We start from the raw sequence: 23,076 nt of genomic DNA on the forward strand, positions 1-23,076 counted from the left end.
AATTAGCTGGTTTTTGTTCTGGGACAAATGAATGTATTTCAGGCCATGCTGAATGTAAACATTCATTTTCCTATAAAATAATGAATACTAAAAGCATCCAGAGTTTGTGATTTAAATCATGCCCCATTAAGTCTGTGAAATTGCTAAATTTTTATTTAGAGTGATAAAATAACATCTTAGGAGTTAAAAATGATTTCTTTCATTTTACCTCTCCCAACCTCAAGCTTTATATACAGTACTCACATGCTAGTGTATTTCCTCAAAAAAAAAAAAAAAAATGAACTGAAACATCTAGAAAGCATTTCAGATTTGACCTCTTGGTCTTTCGTTATAAAGCATGAAGCCTGTTTAACTTTTTGTAATTTCAAACAGCCATGTTGTTGTTGCTCTTACATTAGAGTTATTGAGAAAGCTGCAACTTATCTTTAGAAATGTTATCAATGCATGTGAAATTTTTTTAAGCAAAGAAATGGGAAATTCAGTTAATATTCTAGTGACCAAAATAAATTACGGATTATAGATGCATTTTTCATTTTAATTAAAAAGTATTTGGCAAAAATATACATACTGAAGATGAAAGTAACAAAAGTAACAAAAGAAAAATTTTACCTGGGAAAAAAAGGAAAGTAAATTGTTTTTGTGTGTACTGAATTCATAGTCATTGTTTTGTTAAAGCAACAGCCACATCAGGTACGAAAAAATGTTTGGGTTTGTTTCTACCTGTTTTTGTGTTTTGTTTCTACATTTTAGCTTAATTGTATTTTGGGAAATTGTGGTGAAAGCTTGTTTTAACAGTTGTAAGTTAGTGCATTAGACTGCATGCTTTTTATTTATTTTTTAGGACTTTATTTCATTAACATATGAAATTATTTATAAAAATAAAGTATGATTTTTTTCATATCATTTGAATCATTCTTTCCTCTTTTTCAGCTGCTAAATGTGACCTGTGCTTATAACTATACCTAGCTATATGTATTATGTTACAGTCTTTTCTACTTTTTTGACTATTTTACTTTGAATTTTTACCCTCTTTAAGAATCTGTTCCAAGTGGAGAAAATCAGAGTGTGACAGGAGGTGATGAAGAAGTAGTAGACGAATACCAAGAGTTAAATGCAAGAGAAGAACAGGATATTGAAATAATGATGGAAGGCTGTGAATATGCAATCTCGAATGCGGAAGCCTTTGCAGAAAAATTGTCCAGAGAGCTGCAGGTGCTAGATGGGGTAAGACTTTCTTGAAATCTATGAATAAGTGATGTATAGTGGATTGAGAAGGCTAATGATGTTCATATTACACTACCTCAGCACTTAAGCCTTTATGGTGTGTTATTGCCGTCTTTATCTATAAGCACATTACCAGCTGCCGTCAGTCTTTTACTGTTCTTGTTCAAAAGATGAACTATTCCTGTTGAGCCAATGAAGACAGTTGGCTGAGATTCTGGATTTGGGGAGGTTCTTGATATGAAGTGATGGGAGTAAAAACTAGGCCAGAGAACATCTTGGGAGTTGATTCGCTCAGCTTCTGAAACATGTCTGAATAGTTCAGTGCCAAAGAGTAGCATTTGTGGGTATGTGTGTGGTTTGAAAAAAATAAAAATAGGGGTGAAGTATAAAGAGAGAAATGTGGCTGAAATATGTGAGTCATTTACCAAAGAAGAGTGGAGTGAGTGTGGTGAAAACAGGAGAGCCAGAGAAAAAGATCTGTGACTTCTTGGCTAAAATGTTTTAGAATAGAGCTTTTTGTTTTGTGTGCAGTTTTTGAGTGTAATTCAAATGCACAGCACCTGCTGGGTGCAGTGGCTCACACCCGTAATCTCAACACTTTGGGAGGCTGAGGCGAGCAGATCACCTGAGGTCAGGAATTCAAGACGAGCCTGGCCAACATGGTAAAACCACATCTCTACTAAAAAAAAAAAAAAATTAGCCAGACGTGGTGGCATGCTCCTGCGGTCCCAGCTACTTGGGAGGCTGAGGCACAAGAATCACTTGAACCTGGAAGACAGAGGTTGCTGTGAACTGAGATTGTGCCACTGCACTCCAGCTTCGGTGACAGAGTGACACTCTGTCTCAAAACAAACAGAACAAAACAAAAAAATCAAACACACAGCATCTCTTATGCTAGAGTAATCTAAAATCATTTGGGTTTTTTCTGGTTTTAAGAAAAGGTAAGCATTTAAGAAATCCCTCAGAGGATAAGGAACATTTTAAAGACTTAAATTTTAGTGTTGTATACATGAAAGGTACAGAAGTTATGGGGTCTGACTCAGGCCCAGAGAGATTATATGAATAGTCCAAGCTTACAAGTTTGCAGAGCTCACTGAAAGCAAAGCCTAGAAATGATTTTAAGATGTTAAGGAAGAAATTATCCTGGGCAGATTCAAACTCCAGCTCTGTTACTTAAGAGATGTCAGTGGCTTCTGATTCCTGCTGACTCTTAAAGTCGTATTGCACTTACATTTTATTTACTGTGAATAGTATATAAATAACGTGTGAAACCACAGCGTCAGCTGTACAATGATATTCTTTAAATTTCTCGTCCAACTTTTTCATCATACCATGTTACTTGCCTTCTTAATATGGCTTAGTGATTTATATTTTTTGTTCTAATTAATATTGTATATATGTTCCAAGTCAGCATATTGCTTTGCAGTTTAATTTTGGATTTGGCAGTTTCCTTATTTCAGAGAATTCAGAATCAATAGTCAGAATCATTTAGAAAATAGTGATAAGGGGATGGTGGTTTGTTACTGCTTTGCCTGGGGAAGAAAAAAAAAAAACAGTTGCAAATGAAAGAGAAAAGAAAAAAGATGATAGAAGGAGCTATCTATCGGCCATATGCTCTTCTCCATCCTGTTACTAGTTCCCATCATACTACAGTTATAAATTAGTCTCATATATCCTTCAGAGTCTGGTATACCACTGCTGCTTTCTCAACTAAGATGTCACATAGGTGATTATGCTTTTATTTAGGGTTTCACATAGACGTTAAGAAAATTTCTAGCTGGTAGAATTGGAGGAAATGTTAGAGATACCATGGCCAAATGCCTCCTAAATGTATAGAAATGAGAATGTGCCATTACTAATGATACTTTCTGGCACCTTACTTGTGCATTCTGGAACCCTACTTGTGCAGTTTGTGGAAATATAAAATCCTAAGGCATGGTCCCTAACATTGATATGGAGGCAAGTGTACCTGCGTGAAATACTGTGTAAAACATGGAAGAACCTAAAGTGATAAACTAAAGTAGATGTGTAGGTATATATCAATTTTTGTTATGCGACTTTCAAGGAAATTTAGCAACATTTCACCTTTATTCTTTTACACATTTAAATAACATGAAGTGTTGTGTTTTTGTTTGTTTGTTTTGGTCTTTAACTTTGTAGGCTAACATCCAGTCAATCATGGCATCTGAAAAACAAGTCAACATCCTGATGAAATTGCTAGATGAGGCTTTAAAGGAGGTAGATCAGATTGAATTGAAACTGAGCAGTTATGAGGAAATGCTCCAAAGTGTAAAAGAACAAATGGATCAGATCTCTGAAAGCAACCACCTAATTCATCTTAGTAACACTAATAATGTAAAACTCCTATCTGAGATAGAGTTCCTTGTGGTAAGTATGATCATAAATTACCAACAACAAAAAAAACTAGTGATGCTATATAAAACCCATTTGTAAACATTTTCTAATTTCCTTGTGAGAACAGGATTTAAAATAATTCCAAAGACCTAATGATAGGACTGAGTAGCATCTGGCCTGTAAATTTCCCAAAATTACACATGCAAATGGTGTGTTTGCATATATTCTAGAACCACATGGACTTGGCCAAAGGTCACATAAAGGCCCTTCAGGAAGGAGATCTTGCTTCTTCCAGAGGCATTGAGGCCTGCACCAATGCTGCTGATGCCCTTCTGCAGTGCATGAGTGTAGCTCTTCGACCAGGTATGTTCATTAGAAATGACAAAAATATGACCAAGAATCTGAGACTAAGCCTGTAACTTGTTATAAAGATTTTGACAAGAAATACATGAGACAAGTGGTTTAGGGTTACATTATTAGCTATTCAAGTTTCACTGATTTCCCAACTTATTTCTATTGATACTAGGAACTTTTTTACTTCAGTTCCTCCTTCTAATTGTCCTCAATGACTATAGTCAACACCATGATCTTTATTTAGTACTATCCACAGAAGCCAGCAGAAAGTAGGTGCTTTGGTTAGACCAGAGAGCATAAGGTTTTTCTAGGCAATTACTTCAAAACTTGAGTGTCCGTCAGAATCCCTAGAGGTCTTGTTAAAAACATAGATTGCCTGGCTTCAGCCCCAGATTCAGCAGATCTGGGCTGAGATTTTAGAATCCACATTTCTAACAATTCCTAGGCGATGGTGAGGCAAGACCACACTTTGAGAACCACTGTGAAATCCCATTTTTCTCCTGCTTAACTTTTATCAAGTAAATGAATACACCCATAAAACTTTTGGGTTCTTCAAAATTTTAGATATTTTTAATGTTCCATTAAACATCAAGGAAATCTTTTTACCTATTAGAGTGATCACAAAATGTCATTCTGTATCAGGCCATGACATGCTTCTGGCAGTCAAACAGCAACAGCAGCGATTCAGTGATTTGCGAGAGCTTTTTGCCCGGAGACTGGCCAGTCACCTCAACAATGTTTTTGTTCAACAGGTAATTTTATTTTATTACTAAAACAGCATGTTCCTATAGCTTATTTATGTATTATCTTAACCTTATATTTCCACAAAAATGTTAATGTGTTTAATTGGGGTTGCAGTCAATTCCTTCACATATTTGATTTTAAGATTTTGAAATAGGTGCCTCTTTGCTCATAGATGTACCCTGGGCCTCAGCTGCCTCTTTTGGTATACAGTCTAGTTCCCTTCAGCTGATGCTGTCTGATTCTAGAAATCAAATAACTATGCATATGAATTACATATACTACTTAGATATTTTTATTTATAAAAATAAGTCCAGACTTGTTAGATGTTTACTATTGGACCTGTTTTATTTTGCAGTATTTTGAGGTGAGACTCAGGACTTGATTCAGTGTTTTAAATGTTTTGTAGGTTCTATGTACTTAGTACATAGTATAATTGTTAAGAAAATGACTGTAGCTCAACTGCAAATTTCAGTTGATCTGATCTTCATATAAATGCTTTGCCTATATTTTTATATGGAAAAGGATGTTATAATTAAGAGTGTGGTAATAATATTGTTATTAATAATATTAAGAGTACCTTTGAGGGATTTGAATAACAGCCATTTTAATATCTAATGTAATAAATTAGGTTTCTTATTTTTTCATCTCTTTTAAAAGTCCCTTTTATTTTGAGTTGTTGAATGAAAAAAAATTGGGGGGATATCTTGTTCATCAAGAAATAATGCCTGAAAACAATGGATTTTTACTTTATTTTCACTTCACAATATTCTAAAACAATTGTATTTACTGTATTTTATTTCCAATTAGTTTACTCAGGCCCTTCTTCAGCTCTATAACAGGTCCTACTTTCTTTCGGTTCCTGTGAGTACATCAAATTTGGCTCAAGCTTCTCTGATTCTTTTTTTTTTTCTATAAAGTTTGCTAAACTTAACAACAGCAGAATCTTTACAGATTATAACTTACTGATTTAAGCTGTTAACCACATTCTTAGCAGTTTTAAAATGTCCCAGAGTAGAGACTATTTTGGCCAAAAAGGCATTTAATCTCATTCTGCTTGCTTTTCTTTCTGTCATTTTTTCACTCACTTCATTTCATAATAAACAGTAGTATTACTCCTTCATTTAGTAATAATAGTAATATTACTCCTTCATTTGTTTAGTATTGCCAGGTGATTGAGGTGCATACCAGACATTGACTTGGGATAAATGAGAGACCAATCCTGTCCTCAAGTAGTTCACAGTCTAGGGAAGGGAGACAAACAAGTAATATGCTCAAGAGGGATAAATGTTGTGATAGTGAGACTGGGAGCATAAAGGAAGGCCACCTAACAAAAAGCATGGTAGCGGGGAATCAGAGAGATTCCCTTAACATTCCATTTCACTGAAAAGTGTCGAGAAAAAAGTAAACCTAGATGTCACATAGGAAATACTAGTTCATGTTTTTCTTAGGTAATTACTTCAATAACATCTATTTCTATACAATTCCTTAGTTTTTAAAAATGACACTGTCGACAATTATGTTATCCACATTTGTTAGATAGTATTGAAAATACCAGCCAATAAAGAATAGTCTTTTCTGTACCCTTAACTGTTTGTTGTAACATGCAGTTATTTATGATTTTGCTTCTTGCCTTGTAAACTAATGGCTTCATTTAAAATGAATGCTTCCCATTTCTGAAAAGCTAATATGTGTTATTACATGTGAGTGATGCATGTTAAAAACCAGAATGCTGCGACAACCTGGGATGTGCCAGAAAAGGTGGAAGAAGATATCCCACACATAAGAAAGAGATTTTCTTAGTGTTGCATTCAGTGCATCAGGTCACCCAGCAAAATTGTTGAGAAACATGGGTATTTCTATTCCTGGTAGGGGACAAGCTGGGAAAATTGATTAAAATAATATGGTACACCTCTTTGGCAATCACAGAATTTTCATCGTATGCTTATTATGTACTCACTGTCTACCATATGTAAGAATAAGAAATAGTTCCTACCCTCAAGATGCTTGTAAGAAGGAATTAAGACTAATGTACTTACTCTTTGTAAGGAGTTAAGACTAATGTACATTAGCAATGTATGTAATAAATGGATAATTGTAGAACTGTGGACTATAAGTGCTAAAAAGGTTTAATCAAAAGTGAGTTTATTGAGAATTTAAGGAGTCAGATATGGAAGGAATTGCAGATAAGGTAGGGCTTGAACGAGTCCATGCAATACAGTTTATAGCAAATGTATAGTTACAACATTTACAAATACTGTACTGAAGAATCCAGTGAAAATATTATTATTATTCACAATATAACAGTAATTTCAAAGCATTGATTCTCAGTCTTTTTAAAATTCACAAATTAGTAAAATTAAAAGAAATAAAATTTGGAGATTGACCAAATCACCAATTTTTTTATTTTACCAAATAAAGACCTTTAAAAAGAAATACTATTATCCACTTTCATTATCTTTTCATTTTAAAAATGACATTTTGGCACTAAAAGAATAAGAATTTCCTTTCAGATTTTAAAAATTAATACATTTACCTTTATGAAGGACTCACTTCTTTCATTGTACTTTTTCTTATTGCTATAGGCCAGGAAAAACATCTTGCATTTGGGAGTCACTGATCCAGAGCATGCTATCTGTGATGCAACTTTCCTATTAATACTTCTGTGTTATCTATACTTTAGTGAAACTTGAAGTGTATTTTAATATAATACTCACTGTAACATAATATGAGAGTAATGTTACATAAAGAGTAGTTAGCTTCTTTTAGATCCTTCAGATCTTACACACTCAACTTCCCCTGAAATTATAGGCTCTTGCCCATAATTTTTACATTTACTAGGGATTTGTGTTTCTAGAAAGATCAGGTATGAGAATCTGGTCAGTTTACACTAATTAGGGTTATAATATCGAAAACGGTCAAATTAAGGCTAATGAAATTCAGGAAATATTTGCATAAAGAATATGTCCTTTAAAAAATTGTTTTGGTTGTTTTTTGAAAGATTTATTTTGATAACTGCTCTCTGCCTTTTGTTTCCCCCTTTGGTTCTACAGAGACCTCATGATTCTATCTACTTTTGCCTTTAGCAACATGATGAGACTGATTATATACATAACTTAGAGAAAATGAAAATAAACTGAAATGCACTGAACTAAAAGTACAACCAGGAAAAAACTGAAGTTGTGGAACTTTTTACCATACGTTTAAGTTTCGAAATTTTTCTTTCAACATACATATACAGAAACAAGCTATAATAAAATAAAACCCGTATTGTAGACCACTAACATTCAATTTCTTTTACAAAAATTGTTTCCTTAAGCATATGTCACATTTTTGTGAACACGGATTGATGATCTCTGGTTAAAAGCTTAGAAAGACTTGTGATTAATATCTATTTTTGTGAGGTTTGTTGGAACTTCGCTCAGATTTTTTTTTTAAGAAAAGAATAAGTAAGTATGCCATGACAGAAAGAAAGAGTTCCAAATCTTGAAAATTTATTCAAATTTTGACCCCAACGTATCATTTCTTTAAAAAAGTCACTATAGCAAAGTGCTTAAGAGTGCAGACACTAGAGCCAAACTTCCTGGGTTTGAAATCCTGACTCTCCTACCTCCTAGCTGGGTTACCTTGAACAAGTTAATTGACATTTGTGCCTGAGTAAACCGTAGTAGAAGAACATAGACAATAATTTTGAGTCTTGAATCACTGAGAAAAATTGAGGAAGATTGTTTTGGATAACGGTGCATTGTTACTAATAAAAACTATTTGGTAAACATTTGTGTGATATAAGTCTGTCAAATATTCTTCCCCTTTAATCAGCGTGACCAATTAAGGCACATCGTTTAGGCCAGGCACAGTGGCCCACACCTGTAATTCCAGCACTTTGGGAGGCTGAGGTGGGCCGATAACTGGAGCCCAGGAGTTTGGGGGCAACCTGGGCAACATAGTGAGACTCCATCTCTATTAATAAAAATGAAAATAAATTCTTAAAAAATAAAACGCAATTTGGAGACATTTGTAGACCTAAAACTATATTATCTATATCTGGCTAGTATCTAATACATGTGATGCTGTAGAATCCTGATTATCCTTCTGGCATCTTGGTTAAAAAACATTTCTGTTAATAGAATGTTTATATTGCCCTTTGGCAACATAGAAACAGATAATAGTCCAATGGTAATGCCTGTGTATTTTACTTAATATTATTGATTTTGTTCATCTTTATTGTTAGCCCTTACAGAAAAGATGTGGTAGCCCAGGCATTCTAAATATATAGAATTGTTCTATTCTTCAACACTTTAGCTCTTAGTCCTCACTGATTCTTTTGGAAGATGTGATTGTTTTATATTCAGGTAGCCACCCAGAAAAGAACATCCACATAGGTCCACTCTCTGTTATCCAGAATTCTGGGGATCAGGAGTGTTTTTAGAATGTTTCAGATTTTAGAAAAGCAATACAGTATATATACTGTATATTATATAATCCCTCCAAGCACATGTTTTTGCAACAAAAAATAGGAATAGTCACTCTAAACACTATAAATAGGCCCATGTCAGTTCAGGTCACGTTTTACCATCAAAATTGTTTTGGTGCCAAGCTTAGTCTGAGTTTTCAGAGCTTTTTGGATGTCAGAATTACAGAAAGGGATTATGGACCTATTAATATATCTTGTGTATAACATCTGTGGTAGCTGCGAACTTCTGTTGCCCCTGTGTTCTAGTTCTTGTTATTTTGAACTGGTCAGTTTTGTTTTGTGATATTTTTCTGCCATCTCTAGTTCAGTTTCCCAAGTTGACCTAAGTAGATATCAGTAAGATGAATCTGAGAAGTATATTGGTTGTTTTCTACCATTTTATATATAATTTCTGTATAATGGGTCCTTCCTTTTTTCTTTTTAATTTCCATTTTAAATTGGGATGTATTCTCACATGAAGAAAATTTTCCAACAGACTGATTTGAAAACATTTATGAAGAAGGGACATGGATAATGATGCGTGTTTTTGTACTTGGCATGTCTTATACTCCCATCTTTCTTTCTCAGTTACCAGGGAGCTCCTCATTCCTCTAGGCCAGAAATGTTTCTTTCTGAATAGTCTGTATTTAAAAGAAAATTTTTTTAAATTCATAACCACTAGGTTATTTTGTGTATATAGTGAAGTATATAAATTAGGTAAAAGAAATCCCTTTTAACTTAAAAGAATTTAAATTCTTTAAATTCAGGATGCTTATTAAGCTAATGTATACCAACTAGTAGGATACACATTCATAATTAGCTTTAGGTAACCTTACCAGGAAATGAGTTAACTAGCTCCAAAACTCAAGTCTGTGTAATTTTAATGCAGTTTTCACAAAATGCTGACAAATAACTTCTGGCTATCCAGGCAAATTAGATTGAGTGAAAATTACATCAAATAAATCTGTCTTGTTTTGCCTTTTGCTTGTTGTTGGGAAATTGTATTTTCAATTTGAATCTACTCCAAGACAGAAGTAAGACTCAGATGACCAAGGTTCCAATTCCAAGCTCTAAGACTTTATATTCTACGTTTTTTTATCTGTTGTTTTAAATATTATAAACTCTGATGGGAATACCATAAACGTAGACTGTTTTGAATGATTTCTCTATTTGTGTTTCTTAATTCAAGCTATATCAAGAAGGTCATTTGCTTGGTAAATTGTGAAATGTGGTAGGAGAGAGACATGCTTCATTAAAACGTTCCGTCTTCATTCCTTTAGAAGACAGAATGAGTAGTTGATTTATCAGAGTGCCATTCTTGCATGTCTATGATTATCTTATGGTGGTAATGTTCATTTGATATACACAGGATATAAAAGTTGTGTAAGTATTTGGCTTTTATTTTTCTGTGTTCTATTCTTAATTATTTTTCTATGTCTTATTGGTTTGGCTTGGCCACGTTTTGGTCATTGTTTAGACTTTTTATTGTAACAATATTTCTTTGTACTGTTGATTACATTTATTTACTTATTTACTCACTTTAGGGTCATGATCAGAGTTCGACTCTTGCTCAGCACTCTGTTGAACTGACTTTACCCAATCATCATCCATTTCATAGAGATTTGCTCCGATATGCCAAGCTGATGGAGTGGCTAAAGAGTACAGATTATGGAAAATATGAAGGACTAACAAAGGTATGGATTTGACGTCATTTACGCACTGAGAATAGAGCATTATCTTTTAGAATCAAGAGGTCATGTGTTCAGTTCCCCAAGTTTAAAATACTGTAGTACGTTCTTAGCAAAGCAGAAAATGAGTCAGTGCTCTTTACCAGTGACAACATTCATTTTATTTACTTGGATAAAGGAGAGCTAAATTTTGAACTTCAGTATGGAAAAATATTAAGCCATACTGTAGCCTGAAGCATCAATTTAGTTAAATGCTATGCTTATTTCCTGAGTTTCTTTATGTACAGTATAGAAACAAGGAAGTATGAGCATTGCAAGTGAGGTATTTGCCCTCTGTGGATTTATAATCTGTTCTGTTAAGGAAATACAGAGTGCCTCTTTATTAAGCAAGCATTCCACTATTCCAGACACCTGGGGCCTAACTAATAAGCATCTACTCTAATGAGCTTTAAATCTGACTGGGAAGAATCATACATAAAATAATCAGCAAAAAATTAAACACTAAACTGGAAATGAATTTTAAGTGTGTGGCAGTATAGACAAGGAAAATCTCTGTCTCGAGACCATGGGGGAAACTTCATGGACAATATCGGACTTCAGTTGATTTTAAATAATGAGTGCAATTAAATAAACCAGAAATAAGAGGAAGGGCATTCCAGGGATGGGGAGAGAGATGTGCAGACAAAGGTGGGAAAAATACACGGTTGTCCTAGAACAATGAGTTTAAGTGTGACTGAAGCAGAAATTTCTTATTCTAGGGCAGCGAGAAATTATGTTGAAAAAGATGAGCTATGAGACCTACCAGCATTCCTCAAGCATGGGAAAAGATTAAATGAGGGAAACTGAATTAAGAACCTAAAGTAATAATTCAGATGAAATGAAGTGTTGAGCCAGGAAGATGGTGTTGGGAATAGATAGAGAATCTAAACCAAAAGAGAGAACTCCAACAGCAGAAGGAACAGATTGATGCCAAACTTGCTGGGCTTGGAGTTTAGAACAGTAGTATATACTACTGACGAAAATTCTGCACTTGGGGAAGAGCAAAGTCATTTATTCATATATTCAATCAGTAAATGAATTGAGCACCTATTACATGCTAACACTTGTAAGCACTTAGAGATACAGCATTGAAGGAAACAGGCAAATACTTGCCTTCTCAAAGTACTTATTCTAGGGGAGACAGACAAACAAAAAAGTTAATTATATAGTATGTTAAAAGGTGCTGCTGAGTGCTCTAGAGAAAATAAAGCAGGGAATGCCAGGACTGGGAGAAGGATGTGGGATAAGGATTTCCAGAGGAGAGCTTTCAGGCACAGTGCAAGTGCCCTAAGGCAGAGCGTTCCTGTTGTGCTTGCAGAGCAGGGAGGCCAGTGTGGTAGGAGCACTGTGAGCCAGGGGCAGACCCTGGTTGGGGCGGGGTGGATCTGGATGGGATTGTGGACCATGTAAGGTTTTGTCTTTTACTGTGCATGACATTGCAGGGTAGGAAGGGGAGATGATGGACTTTGAGCCGTGGAATGACACGGCCTGACTTAGATTTAATAGCCATTGTAGCAGGAAGCCATAGGGACAGTACTTTTCTGGCATTTATGCTGTTGACCTTTAGTTTAGGAATTGGACATCATGTCCCTTTTTAAAAAAATAGAGCTAAAGAATTCCCACCTATCTAGTCAAATACATAAATAGCTAATAGTATTCTAGATAGTCCTGGCTGAAGATCTATTTTATTAAAATTCTGAAATACTCTTGAGAAACATCTAAAATCTTTTATCTGTAAGTTTTTGTGAATTTGAAGTTTAAAAATAAGAAATCTAATGCATAAGCTGTGTTAATAATTAATAATAATTATATGGACAATATGGCCTTAAAAGATGTTCTAGAATTGGAAATAATGATTTGTTTTATCTCTGTGGAATGAGAATATTGGAATTGCTAAAGTAAAAGCAACTTCTATCTGGTATCTTAGATTCATGCTTCAGAAGAAAGCAGAAGGGTTAGGTAGAGATTTATGAGAAGTGTGATAGTAAGAAGGAGGCAAATTATATATTCCTATCCATGCATTTGTGTTGACATATTTGACAGTAGGACATTTTTATATATCAGTTTTCATGTATTTTCTCTTTGAAGTGCCTTTGCCCATTTAAAGTAAAATCTGGCTCTTGCACTTCTAAACTGAGATCAGAAGAAAAGGGATATAAACCTTAGTAAAATAAATAATATTTTTAAATTATAATTTTAAAAATGCTTTTCAAAAAAAAAAAAGTCTCCTGAGGTGCTTAATATACTTCTTATCTGGCTAGCTGTTTTAGGTGAGATTATTTTAGTTCCTCAGAATTAGTATATTAAGCATTATACACCTCCACTGTTGTGTTATATTTTGTTTTGTCTTGTTTTCATTCAACAGAATTCTGATTCGGAGATCTCTTAAGGAAAAAATTTACATTAGTGGAATTCTTTGCCTTTTGAAGTTTTAGGAGGATTAATATTCTGAATAATTAAACATAAATTATATTTCTTTAAGAGTTTTTTTGCCAACAAGTGCTTTGTCCCCTAGTGAATATTCAAATAAGTAATCAATAAGCTTTCTGCCTAATTGTGTTCCCAGTATTATTGCCCTATCTTTATATATAATGCAGTGTTCATGAATGTAATTTAAAGTGAAGAAACAAGATTATAGCCAACCTAGCAATGATTTATGGAATCATTCTCTGTTCAGAGTATATTTTTGGTTGACAATATTAATGAGCTTTGTAAATGAAATTGACTTTTTCCCAGGAATGTTGCGTCATCCTGTGATTTGAGCTTTTGACAGATTATGTATTTTTTACCTCATCTAATTTGGTTGCTGAAGAGTTGTCAAAAACAGAAATTTTACTTAAGCAAGAAGGAACAAAGGAATGAAAGAAAAAAGAAGGAAACAGACAAATCAGTGTTTCTTTAGTAAGAAATCATAATTAAATTCAGAAAGCTATTTGCACTTGGTTTGGTTTACACAGCTCATACTTTTTGGCAGGAACAGGAAAAACTTTTTTTTTTTTTTTGAGTCGGAGTCTCGCTCTGTCGCCCAGGCTGGAGTGCAGTGGCGTGATCTCGGCTCGCTGCAAGCTCCGCCTCCCGGGTTCACGCCATTCTCCTGCCTCAGCCTCTCCAAGTAGCTGGGACTACAGGCGCCCACCACCATGCCCGGCTAATTTTTTGTATTTTTAGTAGAGACAGGGTTTCACCGTGGTCTCGATCTCCTGACCTCGTGATCCGCCCGCCTCGGCCTCCCAAAGTGCTGGGATTACAAGCGTGAGCCACCGCGCCCGGCCAGGAACAGGAAAAACTTGTTCAAAATTCTTTGGGAATAAGAATCACTAGCCACTGCCTCTAGCTGTACTGAGGCTGAATCTAAGCAAAGCCCCATTTTTTGGTATACAGAAAATAGACGTAGCTTGGACTGCCCAAATTCCCTCCTCCCGGGACTGCTACCCCTGTCTGCGACTCTGGGTCATACATGTAGGGCAGTTAGTAGAGATGGTCTATCCATGCTTGGGTAGGAAAGGAGTTTTCCTCTCCTAATAGCCTCCTGAGTTTGGCAGTCTGACTTGAAGATGACTCAACGTGTCTTCTCTCCACCTCAGTTTTACATTTGTAGAATTTGTCTTATTGTTGCGAACCCCAAATGTCTGAGACAAGATCTCAGTCAATTTAGGAAGTTTATTTTGCCAAAGTTAAGATCGCGCACCCATGACACAGCCTCAGGAGGTCCTGATGACATGTGCCCAAGGTGGTCTGAGCACAGCTTGGTTTTATACATTTTAGGGAGACATGAGACGTCAATCAATATATGTAAGGTGAACATTGGTTTGGTCTGGAAAGGCCAAACAACTCGAAGCAAAAGGACAACAAAGTGGGGAGGGGACTTCCAAATCATAGGTAGATAAGCAACAAATGGTTGCATTCCTTTGAGTTTCTGATTAGCCTTTCCAAAGGAGCCAATCAGATACGTATTTATCTTGGTGAGCAGAAGAATGACTTTGAATAGAAAGGGAGGCAGGTTTGCCCAAGCAGTTCCCAGCTTGACTTTTCCCTTTAGCTTAGTGATTTTGGGGCCCCAAGATTTATTTTCCTTTCACATCGTATAAAGAAAAAGTAAACCATGGAGACCCTACAGTGGGCCTAGGTTCCACTGCTTTCTACTCGAAGCCAAACACTAGAGGCAAGGGTTGCTGTGAGGAAAGGCAGATTTAATCAGAGCCAGAGAAGCTGAGGTGAATGGAAGGAAAAAAAAAATCAGAGAGCCAGTAGAGAAGATGGCGAACTAGCATTCTAAAGTACCATCTTAAAATTTAAAACTTACTATAGGGTTTTGTTTTGTTTTTTTGTTGTTGTGTTGTGGTTTGTTTTTGTTTTCATTTTTGTTTTTTTAGACAGGGTCTCACTCTGACACCCAGGCTGGAATGCAGTGATGTGATCACAGCTCACTGCAGCCTCAACTTCCTGGGCTCAAGCAGTCCTCCTGCCTCAGCCTCCTGAGTAGCTGGGACTACAGGCATGTGCCACCACTCCCGGCTAATTTTGTATTTTCTGTAGATACAGGGTTTCACCATGTTGCCCAGGCTAGCATCACAGAGTTTTGGAAAGACACTGATATAGTAAAACCTTCCTGTGGTCTTTCCTATCAGTGAGTTCTGTTGAGTACCAGGAAAAAAGGTATCTTAAGTCATTTGAGTCCCACTGAAAAAGTAATACATCCCAATGAAATAGGAATTTTAATTTATATTTGCTTTTAAAGTTATACAAAGATCATGGGAAAGAATTGCCCATTTGACTAAGTGTTCTTACAGAGATTATGTGAAAAATGTATATGGCCTACAAATTGAAAAAGGACGGGATCTATATTATGTTTGGTCCAAATGCTGTTTTATAAGAATACATCTATAAAATATTTTAAGACAATCAATGGTAAACTGTGAATCAATATACAAATATTTATACAACATGTACCTTTTGGAAGGTATACCTGATCTTTAAAGCAGGTAAACATGTTCTTAAAATGGACATATTAATTTGAAATAATATAGGAAGTTGAAGCTTAGATTTTATTATAAACTTACAAGAATAGCTAGGTACAACTTTTCTGCTATGAGTTTATTTAAATTTAGTCAGATTCTGTGTATGGCATTTAACTTCATACTTGGAAAAATATACAGTCTCCCACTGTTGAGGAACTCTTCTTGAGAGTATATTTTTATGTGATAATAAGTAGAAATGATGAAGAAATGATTTTTGTATGCCAAAGGATAGATGTTTTTATTTAAGCGAGAATTAATCAAATCTGTTTTAAGAAAATTAATTACTTAATTTTGAAAACTGTAAGATATGCTAATTAAATTCTTATGAAAAATAACCTATTTTAGAGTAATACCCCAAGCTGGCAGAGACTCAGTGAAACTGAATATTCTTAAGTGCCGTTGACACTATTTATTATTGGTCTGTTTTTAAAGCAACATGACAATACGGAGGAAGAGCAATTAAGATTCCCATACACTTTGACCCTGTAATTCCATCCTTAAGAAATTATTTCAAAGAAATAGTTCATTACAGATGAAAAGCTTATTGTAACATTGTCTATCATAGCAAAACATGGAAACCTCTTCATTGTCCTGTGTTAGGGGATTGGTTTATTTAGTGGTGCTACACCAACAAAACTGAATACTGTGCTGTCATTAAAATGTGAGACTGGAGAAACGTGATTATTCTGATTTAGATATTCTGTATAGTATGATTACAGTGATATTTAAAATATGCAAAAGGTAATATAGAAAAATGAAAATATAAATATGGTTATGTTTGACTTCATATTTTTATAAATTGTTAACATTATGATGCCTATTCAATTGTTTTTTAAGACAGAAAATAACCTATTTTTATATCCTGTGAAATACATCAAAGTTTTGGACCATGAAATTTAAAACAAGCATGAAGGACTTGGGGAATTGAAAAATTGAAATTGTTATATGTGTTTTATTAATAAGAAGTACATGTTACTTTTATTTTAAGAATTACATGGATTATTTATCCCGACTATATGAAAGAGAAATCAAAGATTTCTTTGAAGTTGCAAAGATCAAGATGACTGGCACAACTAAAGAAAGCAAGAAGTTTGGTAAGCTTAGGCATGTCAGTTCATTATCTTCCTATTAAAAATGGTTTTATTTATAACAAATAATTCTAAGACTTCTTAAGCAAGGTGGAGGTAGATCCAGCAGAATTTATGAAAAAAAGGTCTAAAACATTGGCTTGATTTATAGCTGTTTCATAGAACAAGTATGTATATCTGTAAATTTTCTTTACTAATTAAAATTCTGCAGTATGTGACTGTGACAGCAATTGTGTATTCATGCTATAATCAAATATATATATTCATAAGAACAGCAGTTGGTGAGAAAATGAAGTGCAGTCAAGTAGAGAAAGTACTAGACTGAGAGACAGATGTTGGGAGTTCAGTTTAACTGATTCCCTAAAAGACTTTTTATAACAGCTGGGGGCAAGTCACTAATCTCTTAAGTCATTGCTCTCCACATAGAAATGAAACTGGTTCCTGGCTTCTTACTTCTCACTGGCTATTTTGAATCAAAAAGAAAGTTTAAATATTTTCTCCCCTGCCAAAGGGCTGTAAAACTGTCACCAAACATTCTCATGTTATTTTACCTTATTTTTCTAAAGAGATGCTTTGAAGCATGTTAATTTTTGTTGTTTGTAAGTATTTTAAATGGACAAAAACATTATTTGAAAGAATAGCCAGTGACAGTATCAAGTTATGAGGAAGGTGATTTGCCAAGGCCACATTCTGCTCTTGCATGTATCCATCTCTGGAGTTCCTTTTGGATGGAGTTTTGTGCCTATTCAAGTCAAAACCTGGCCTTAAATGGCCACATTGTGTACTCCTCAGTGTGTCTGCATAGCTGCCCTTTAGAATAATGAGTTTAGCATTTGCTTGTTGAAAGGAGCCTATGCCCTAAGCAACTTCAGTAATCAAGAAACAGGATTGACAACTGATAGTACATGTTTCCATTCTTTTCTGTAGGACAGAGAAGACTGTCATTAATGGGTAATTATTCTGTAACTCACTATTTTTAAAAAATGCAACACTAATATATTGATTATACTAGTCCAGACATTTGAAATGGTTTGAATTTGTCTGTAAATATGCTACACTTTACAGATACTGATAAGAATCTTGGGACAGTAGGCTTTTGGAAACAGAAATGCTAACTCATCCTAAAGGTTAATTGTTCTTAAACAGCAGTGTGTTTATATCCCTGTTAATGTTTCACCGTGGATATGTTATGCTTTTTTTTTGTAGTAAACAGCATATTATTAATGCAGTTACATGTTTAATGTTTTCATTAAGTATATTTGTCACCACTTGTTAGTGAACCATTTTATTTTGAGAGAACTCCTTCAGTATATGAAAACTGGAGGTAAGAGAGAAATATTTCTAAAATTATCTACTGAGTAGGTCATTAATCCCAGTATCATAATAGTTTATCAAGTCTAAGATTCACATTAAGATAAATGAAATAATAAGAATATAACTTAAGTACAATAGTATCTTAATGTTATCATTGCATTAACCTGAAACCTAAATTTTTTCCTCCTTGAGAAATTCTTAAATTATCTTGTTAAAAACATTTTTAACTAACATAATACAGGTTAAAAGGTACTTTTGTAGTTTTATAAGTGTTAAGATCACATATCTTCTGTTAAATGTGTCTATTAAATAGCAAGGAATAGGAGAGTTATTTGTGACAATTGAGTGCATAGAAAATTGCGCTCGCTTTAGCATCACATATACTAAAATTGGAACAATACAGAGAAGATGAGCATTGTCCCTGTGCAAGGATGACACACTAATTTGTGAAATGATCTATAAAACAAATGAAAATTACAGTGTCAGTTATTTTGATATCAGCTACAGGAGAAAAAAACTAAATAAACAATTTGGAGAATAAAAATTGTTTGGTTCATGTTTGAAAATCCAACTTTTAGGCAGTATTTTAAAAATTAATTTCAAGTTAAATGCAAATGACTTGAGAATTTGTAAAGATATAGTGTACATTTTTTTCAAAGATATCCTTTCCGTGATTCAAATTGTGTTTAAATGAATTTTTAATACTATAGACTGTCCTGGCTTATAATTGTTCGACTTAGGATTTTTTTATTTTACAGTGGTTTGAAAGCAGTCTGCAGTCAGTACAAACCATACTTCAAGTACCCATAGCCATTCTGTTTTTTACTTTCAGTATGGTATTCAGTAAATTACATGAAATATTCAATACTTTATTATAAAACAGGCTTTGTGTTAGATGATTTTGCCCAACTCTAGGCTAATGTGTTTTCACCATGTTTAAGTTAGGCTAGGCCTCTGGTGTTCAGTAAGTTGGGTGTGTTAAATGCATTTTCTAATATTTTCAACGTGTAATGGGTTTATCAAAATGTAACTCCAGCCTGGCGCAGTGGCTCACACCTATAAACCCAGCACTTTGGGAGGGTGAGCCGAGAGAATGACTTGAGCCCTGGAGTTTGAGACCAGCCTTGGTAACATGGCAAAACCCCATATATACAAAAAAATCAAAAATTAGCCAGGCATGGTGGCATGCACCTGTGGTCCCATCTACTTAGGAGGCTGAGGGACATGGATGGCTTGAGCCTGAGAGGTCAAGGCTGCAGTGAGCCATGACTGTGCCACTACACTCCAGCCGGGACAACAGAGCAAGACCCTGTCTCTAAAAAAAAAAAAGCAAGAAATGTAACCCCATCGTAAGTCAAGGAGCATCTGTAATTATAATTAAAGTAGAAATCTCAAATTTTGGAAAGATGACTTTTCAGTGAATGAAAATTAAGTAATTATAAATGAAATTTAAATTAATTTTGCTTTTTGCTTGCTTGCTTGCTCTGAAAATTCTGGGTCACAAATGCTAGTAAGAATAAATGCTAGTAAGAATAATCAGAATGAATGCATCTTACAAAAAGAAACTATATAGTCAATATAGTGATAGAGAATCAGGGGAATAGAGAATCCTTTCTTTTTCAGCCACTCTTGAGTCAAGTCTTTAACATCTACTTAGCTGAAATAATTCAAAATTATGTTAAAGTACCAGGGAAGTAGCTTTTCTTTGTGATAAGGCCTTTGTGTAGGTTACTGCCTTTTTAAATAGATTTATTTTGATATTTTCAAAGGCATGAAATTTTTTCCCACAGGATTGATATTTCAGTGTATTTTTTTCCTTTGTATTCTACAAATTTAATGAAATGACAGGGAAAGGAAATTTAGTAATTATTTTTTTAGTCACCATTTTTACTTTCTACAGTTGAGATATATATATCACTTCTCGTTTGTATGAGATTTTAGTCCCTTAATACATACATTTACATAATCATTGCCCTCCTTCCAGTTTAATATTCCAAATCTTTAAAATAGCCAAAATTATTTTATTATTGTTTCTCCGCTAAACTAAGAAACCTTGTTGATTCCAAAGAGTCGTGAATACAATGCTGAATTCAAGGATGGCTGGAAGATTAACTCAATAAATATTTATAAATTACCTATTACCTAATAACTCACTGTTATAAGTACTGGGAATGCAGCAGTAAACAAAGACCCTACCTTTATGAAGTTTACATTCTAGTGGGGATTATTTAAAGATATTTAACATTTTACCTGAGTATTATCACTTGCTGATAAGTGATATAGGCTGTTTTATGAACCCCAAATTATAGTTAATAGGCACTACTACTAAGTCCGTATTCCTTATTGACTACTAAAGAGAGAAAATCACGTAGCCAGCCATGGTGATACACGTCTATAATCTCAGCTATATGGGAGGCTGAGGTAGGAGGATCACTTGAGCCCAGGAGTTCAGGTCCAGCCTTGGCAACCTAATGAGATCCTGTCTCAAAAAAAAAAAAAAAAAGAGATAAACCATATAAAGAATTAGATTTTGCTCTGGCACTGCTGAACATAGCATAGTGACACCTTAAGGCACCAGAAAGTACTGTTTAGATTGGCTAGCTAGTAGTTCCAGCACGATCCCTGTTTGCCACTTTAATGTCCAGCCTTGTTTTTTCATATTCTCTTGAGCTTCAGGTCAGCCAAGGCTAGAAAGATATACCTGCCACTGATGAAGATATACCAGTCACTGATGTGACAAGATTTTTGCCTTGAAGCTTGGCAGGGATAATGTCAGTTGACACATCTTTTTGCTGTTTTAAAGATATTTTTAGGTTTTAGTTTTATTCTTTAACATTCTGTTTCATCCTATGATCTTTCTTCACCTTTCACATCAACTTCTAATTTGAGTGCAGACTGTTTTGCAAAATTAGCTCTCACATCGATCTAATAGATATTATAGAGAGAGAAGTTTTAGATGAAAGAAATGCCTAATGACCTAAAAAGAGTTCAAATTCTTATATTACATCTGTTCCCTAAACTTTACCCTTTTATTCATACATCTGATTGTTAGTATTATGATACATACCTTTCATTCTGAGCACTCACAAAGCCAGTGATTAAGTAATTCAGCTTGATAATTAGTTTTAACTTTTCAGTGGTTTTAAAGTCCCACTCATATAATTTTTTGTTAGATAAAGTATAAAATCATTTAGTCAGTGGAGAATCCTTTCAGGAGCTTTCAGGAAATACAAGATTGTTGACATCTAAATCTACAGCTGCATTCTAATAAATTGCCACTTTATTTACTTGAATTATATTTTCTCAGGAAACCAAAACTTGCAAATTTAGTCTTTTAAATTTAAGTGTACCAGCTTCATAAACTTAAAAAAAAAACACACACATTTTAAAGTGTAGGGGGATTACACGTAGATATTTCTACCTGAATATTTGAGTAAAAATAATACATTAAAAGTACAGTTTTTTTCTCTCATATAATTTCTCAAACAGTAGGTGACCAACTAAACATGTGTTTGCACTTCTTGTTACTTGATGCTCATGGTTCTTTGCATGTGTCTTTTAAACTAGAGCTTTAACTTCCTCTTGTGCATGGTTTGTGCAAATTGCAGTTTATTAACTTGTCTTTGTCTTTGATGCTTGCAACCTAATCCATCACAGCTACACTGCCTCGAAAAGAAAGTGCTGTCAAACAGGAAACAGAGAGTGAGTATGCTTAGTGTATTAGTAGGTATTCTCAATGCATGTTTGTTTAATGTCTAGAAATTAGTTGTCTTGAAAAAAGGTAACACCAAAAATTTTGATTGCTTTGAATTGCCAGGTATTGGTGAAAGAAAGCCAACATGATGGTAGTGATATGGCTGTATCCAAGAAATACATGATATAGTTAAAATTACTTGACGAGTAGTAGAACATTGTGTCAGAAATTTGTGAAAAGACTTAACCATTATACTTCTGTTTTCAGGCTGTTTAGAAGCTATAAAAAAATCTTATATAGATATGGTCGGATTTTACATAATGAAGCCAAAGTTTATCTTTAATTGTACCTATTCTGTCTTCATTTGTCTTTTCTGACCATTAGCAAATAGTACAAGTTAACTGAGAGATATTCAGGAAGGATGTTTTTAAAATATATTCGTTATCGTTTATGTTTAATTCTGAATAAAAATATCACATTTTCTTCTGAAAATCAAATCCTTTAATTCCTTGGTGTATGTGAGCTATTGCCAGCTATATGTTCTCATTTTTCCCCGTGGCTATGATGGATACCAAAATTTTACCTAAACAGAGATGTCCCATATTAATATGATTAGTGATGTATGTATTACATTTCAGTTATATTTTAAATATAACGAGTTTTCAGGGTGTTTTTTCTGTTCATTTTATTTAGTTTTTAAAGGATTATAATCAGTTCACTTACTGGAAAAGCAGTTTCAGAGTTCAGAACACATAAAATTGAATCATATGTAATTGACTTTTTTTGGTAGGGCAAAGTGATCAAGTATGGGCAGTTTCTTGTGGTTCAACCTAATATATTGATTTATTGTGGAGGTAACATTGAGATGCAGCAATTTTCTTCTGAAGTATAACAAAGTCATGGTGGCTAATATGCTAACGTGGTCCTCAGTGACCTTCATCCATATTCCTGTCCTTTTGAATGGAAAAGAAACCCTCATCTACTTCAGTCTAGCGATATCACCAGGTGACTTTATGAAATGGGCACGTTATAGACAATATGCTCTTTAAAGTCCCTGTCAGTCCTGTTCTATGGATCTGTGTAGTTTTGCTTCTTTTTTCAATATGCT

General features: G+C 34.3%; 1 protein-coding gene and 1 non-coding gene across 12 annotated transcripts in view; both read left to right on the forward strand.

Annotated features, from left to right (window-relative positions):
* The window catches only part of EXOC1 (exocyst complex component 1), a 52,347-nt gene that overhangs the window by 13,439 nt on the left and 15,832 nt on the right, over positions 1 to 23,076 (forward strand). For 5 of the 11 annotated variants that reach the window (XM_058434426.1, XM_032151447.2, XM_032151449.2 and 2 more), the window contains 8 exons: positions 1,037 to 1,224; positions 3,385 to 3,612; positions 3,810 to 3,942; positions 4,576 to 4,685; positions 5,485 to 5,538; positions 10,672 to 10,821; positions 16,861 to 16,966; positions 21,932 to 21,976. In XM_058434426.1, coding sequence (XP_058290409.1) covers positions 1,037 to 1,224; positions 3,385 to 3,612; positions 3,810 to 3,942; positions 4,576 to 4,685; positions 5,485 to 5,538; positions 10,672 to 10,821; positions 16,861 to 16,966; positions 21,932 to 21,976 — 1,014 coding nt within the window. The remainder of the gene's footprint in view (positions 1 to 1,036; positions 1,225 to 3,384; positions 3,613 to 3,809; positions 3,943 to 4,575; positions 4,686 to 5,484; positions 5,539 to 10,671; positions 10,822 to 16,860; positions 16,967 to 21,931; positions 21,977 to 23,076) is intronic. The other 6 variants (XM_032151452.2, XM_032151453.2, XM_058434420.1 and 3 more) reach the window with 3 other exon arrangements.
* On the forward strand, positions 18,634 to 18,740 carry LOC116477181 (U6 spliceosomal RNA). The gene has a single exon (XR_004250390.1). It is a non-coding gene; the product is annotated as a U6 spliceosomal RNA (small nuclear RNA).

This window comes from Hylobates moloch, unplaced genomic scaffold (assembly GCF_009828535.3).
Source record: "Hylobates moloch isolate HMO894 unplaced genomic scaffold, HMol_V3 SCAFFOLD_2, whole genome shotgun sequence".
Lineage (NCBI taxonomy): Eukaryota > Metazoa > Chordata > Mammalia > Primates > Hylobatidae > Hylobates > Hylobates moloch.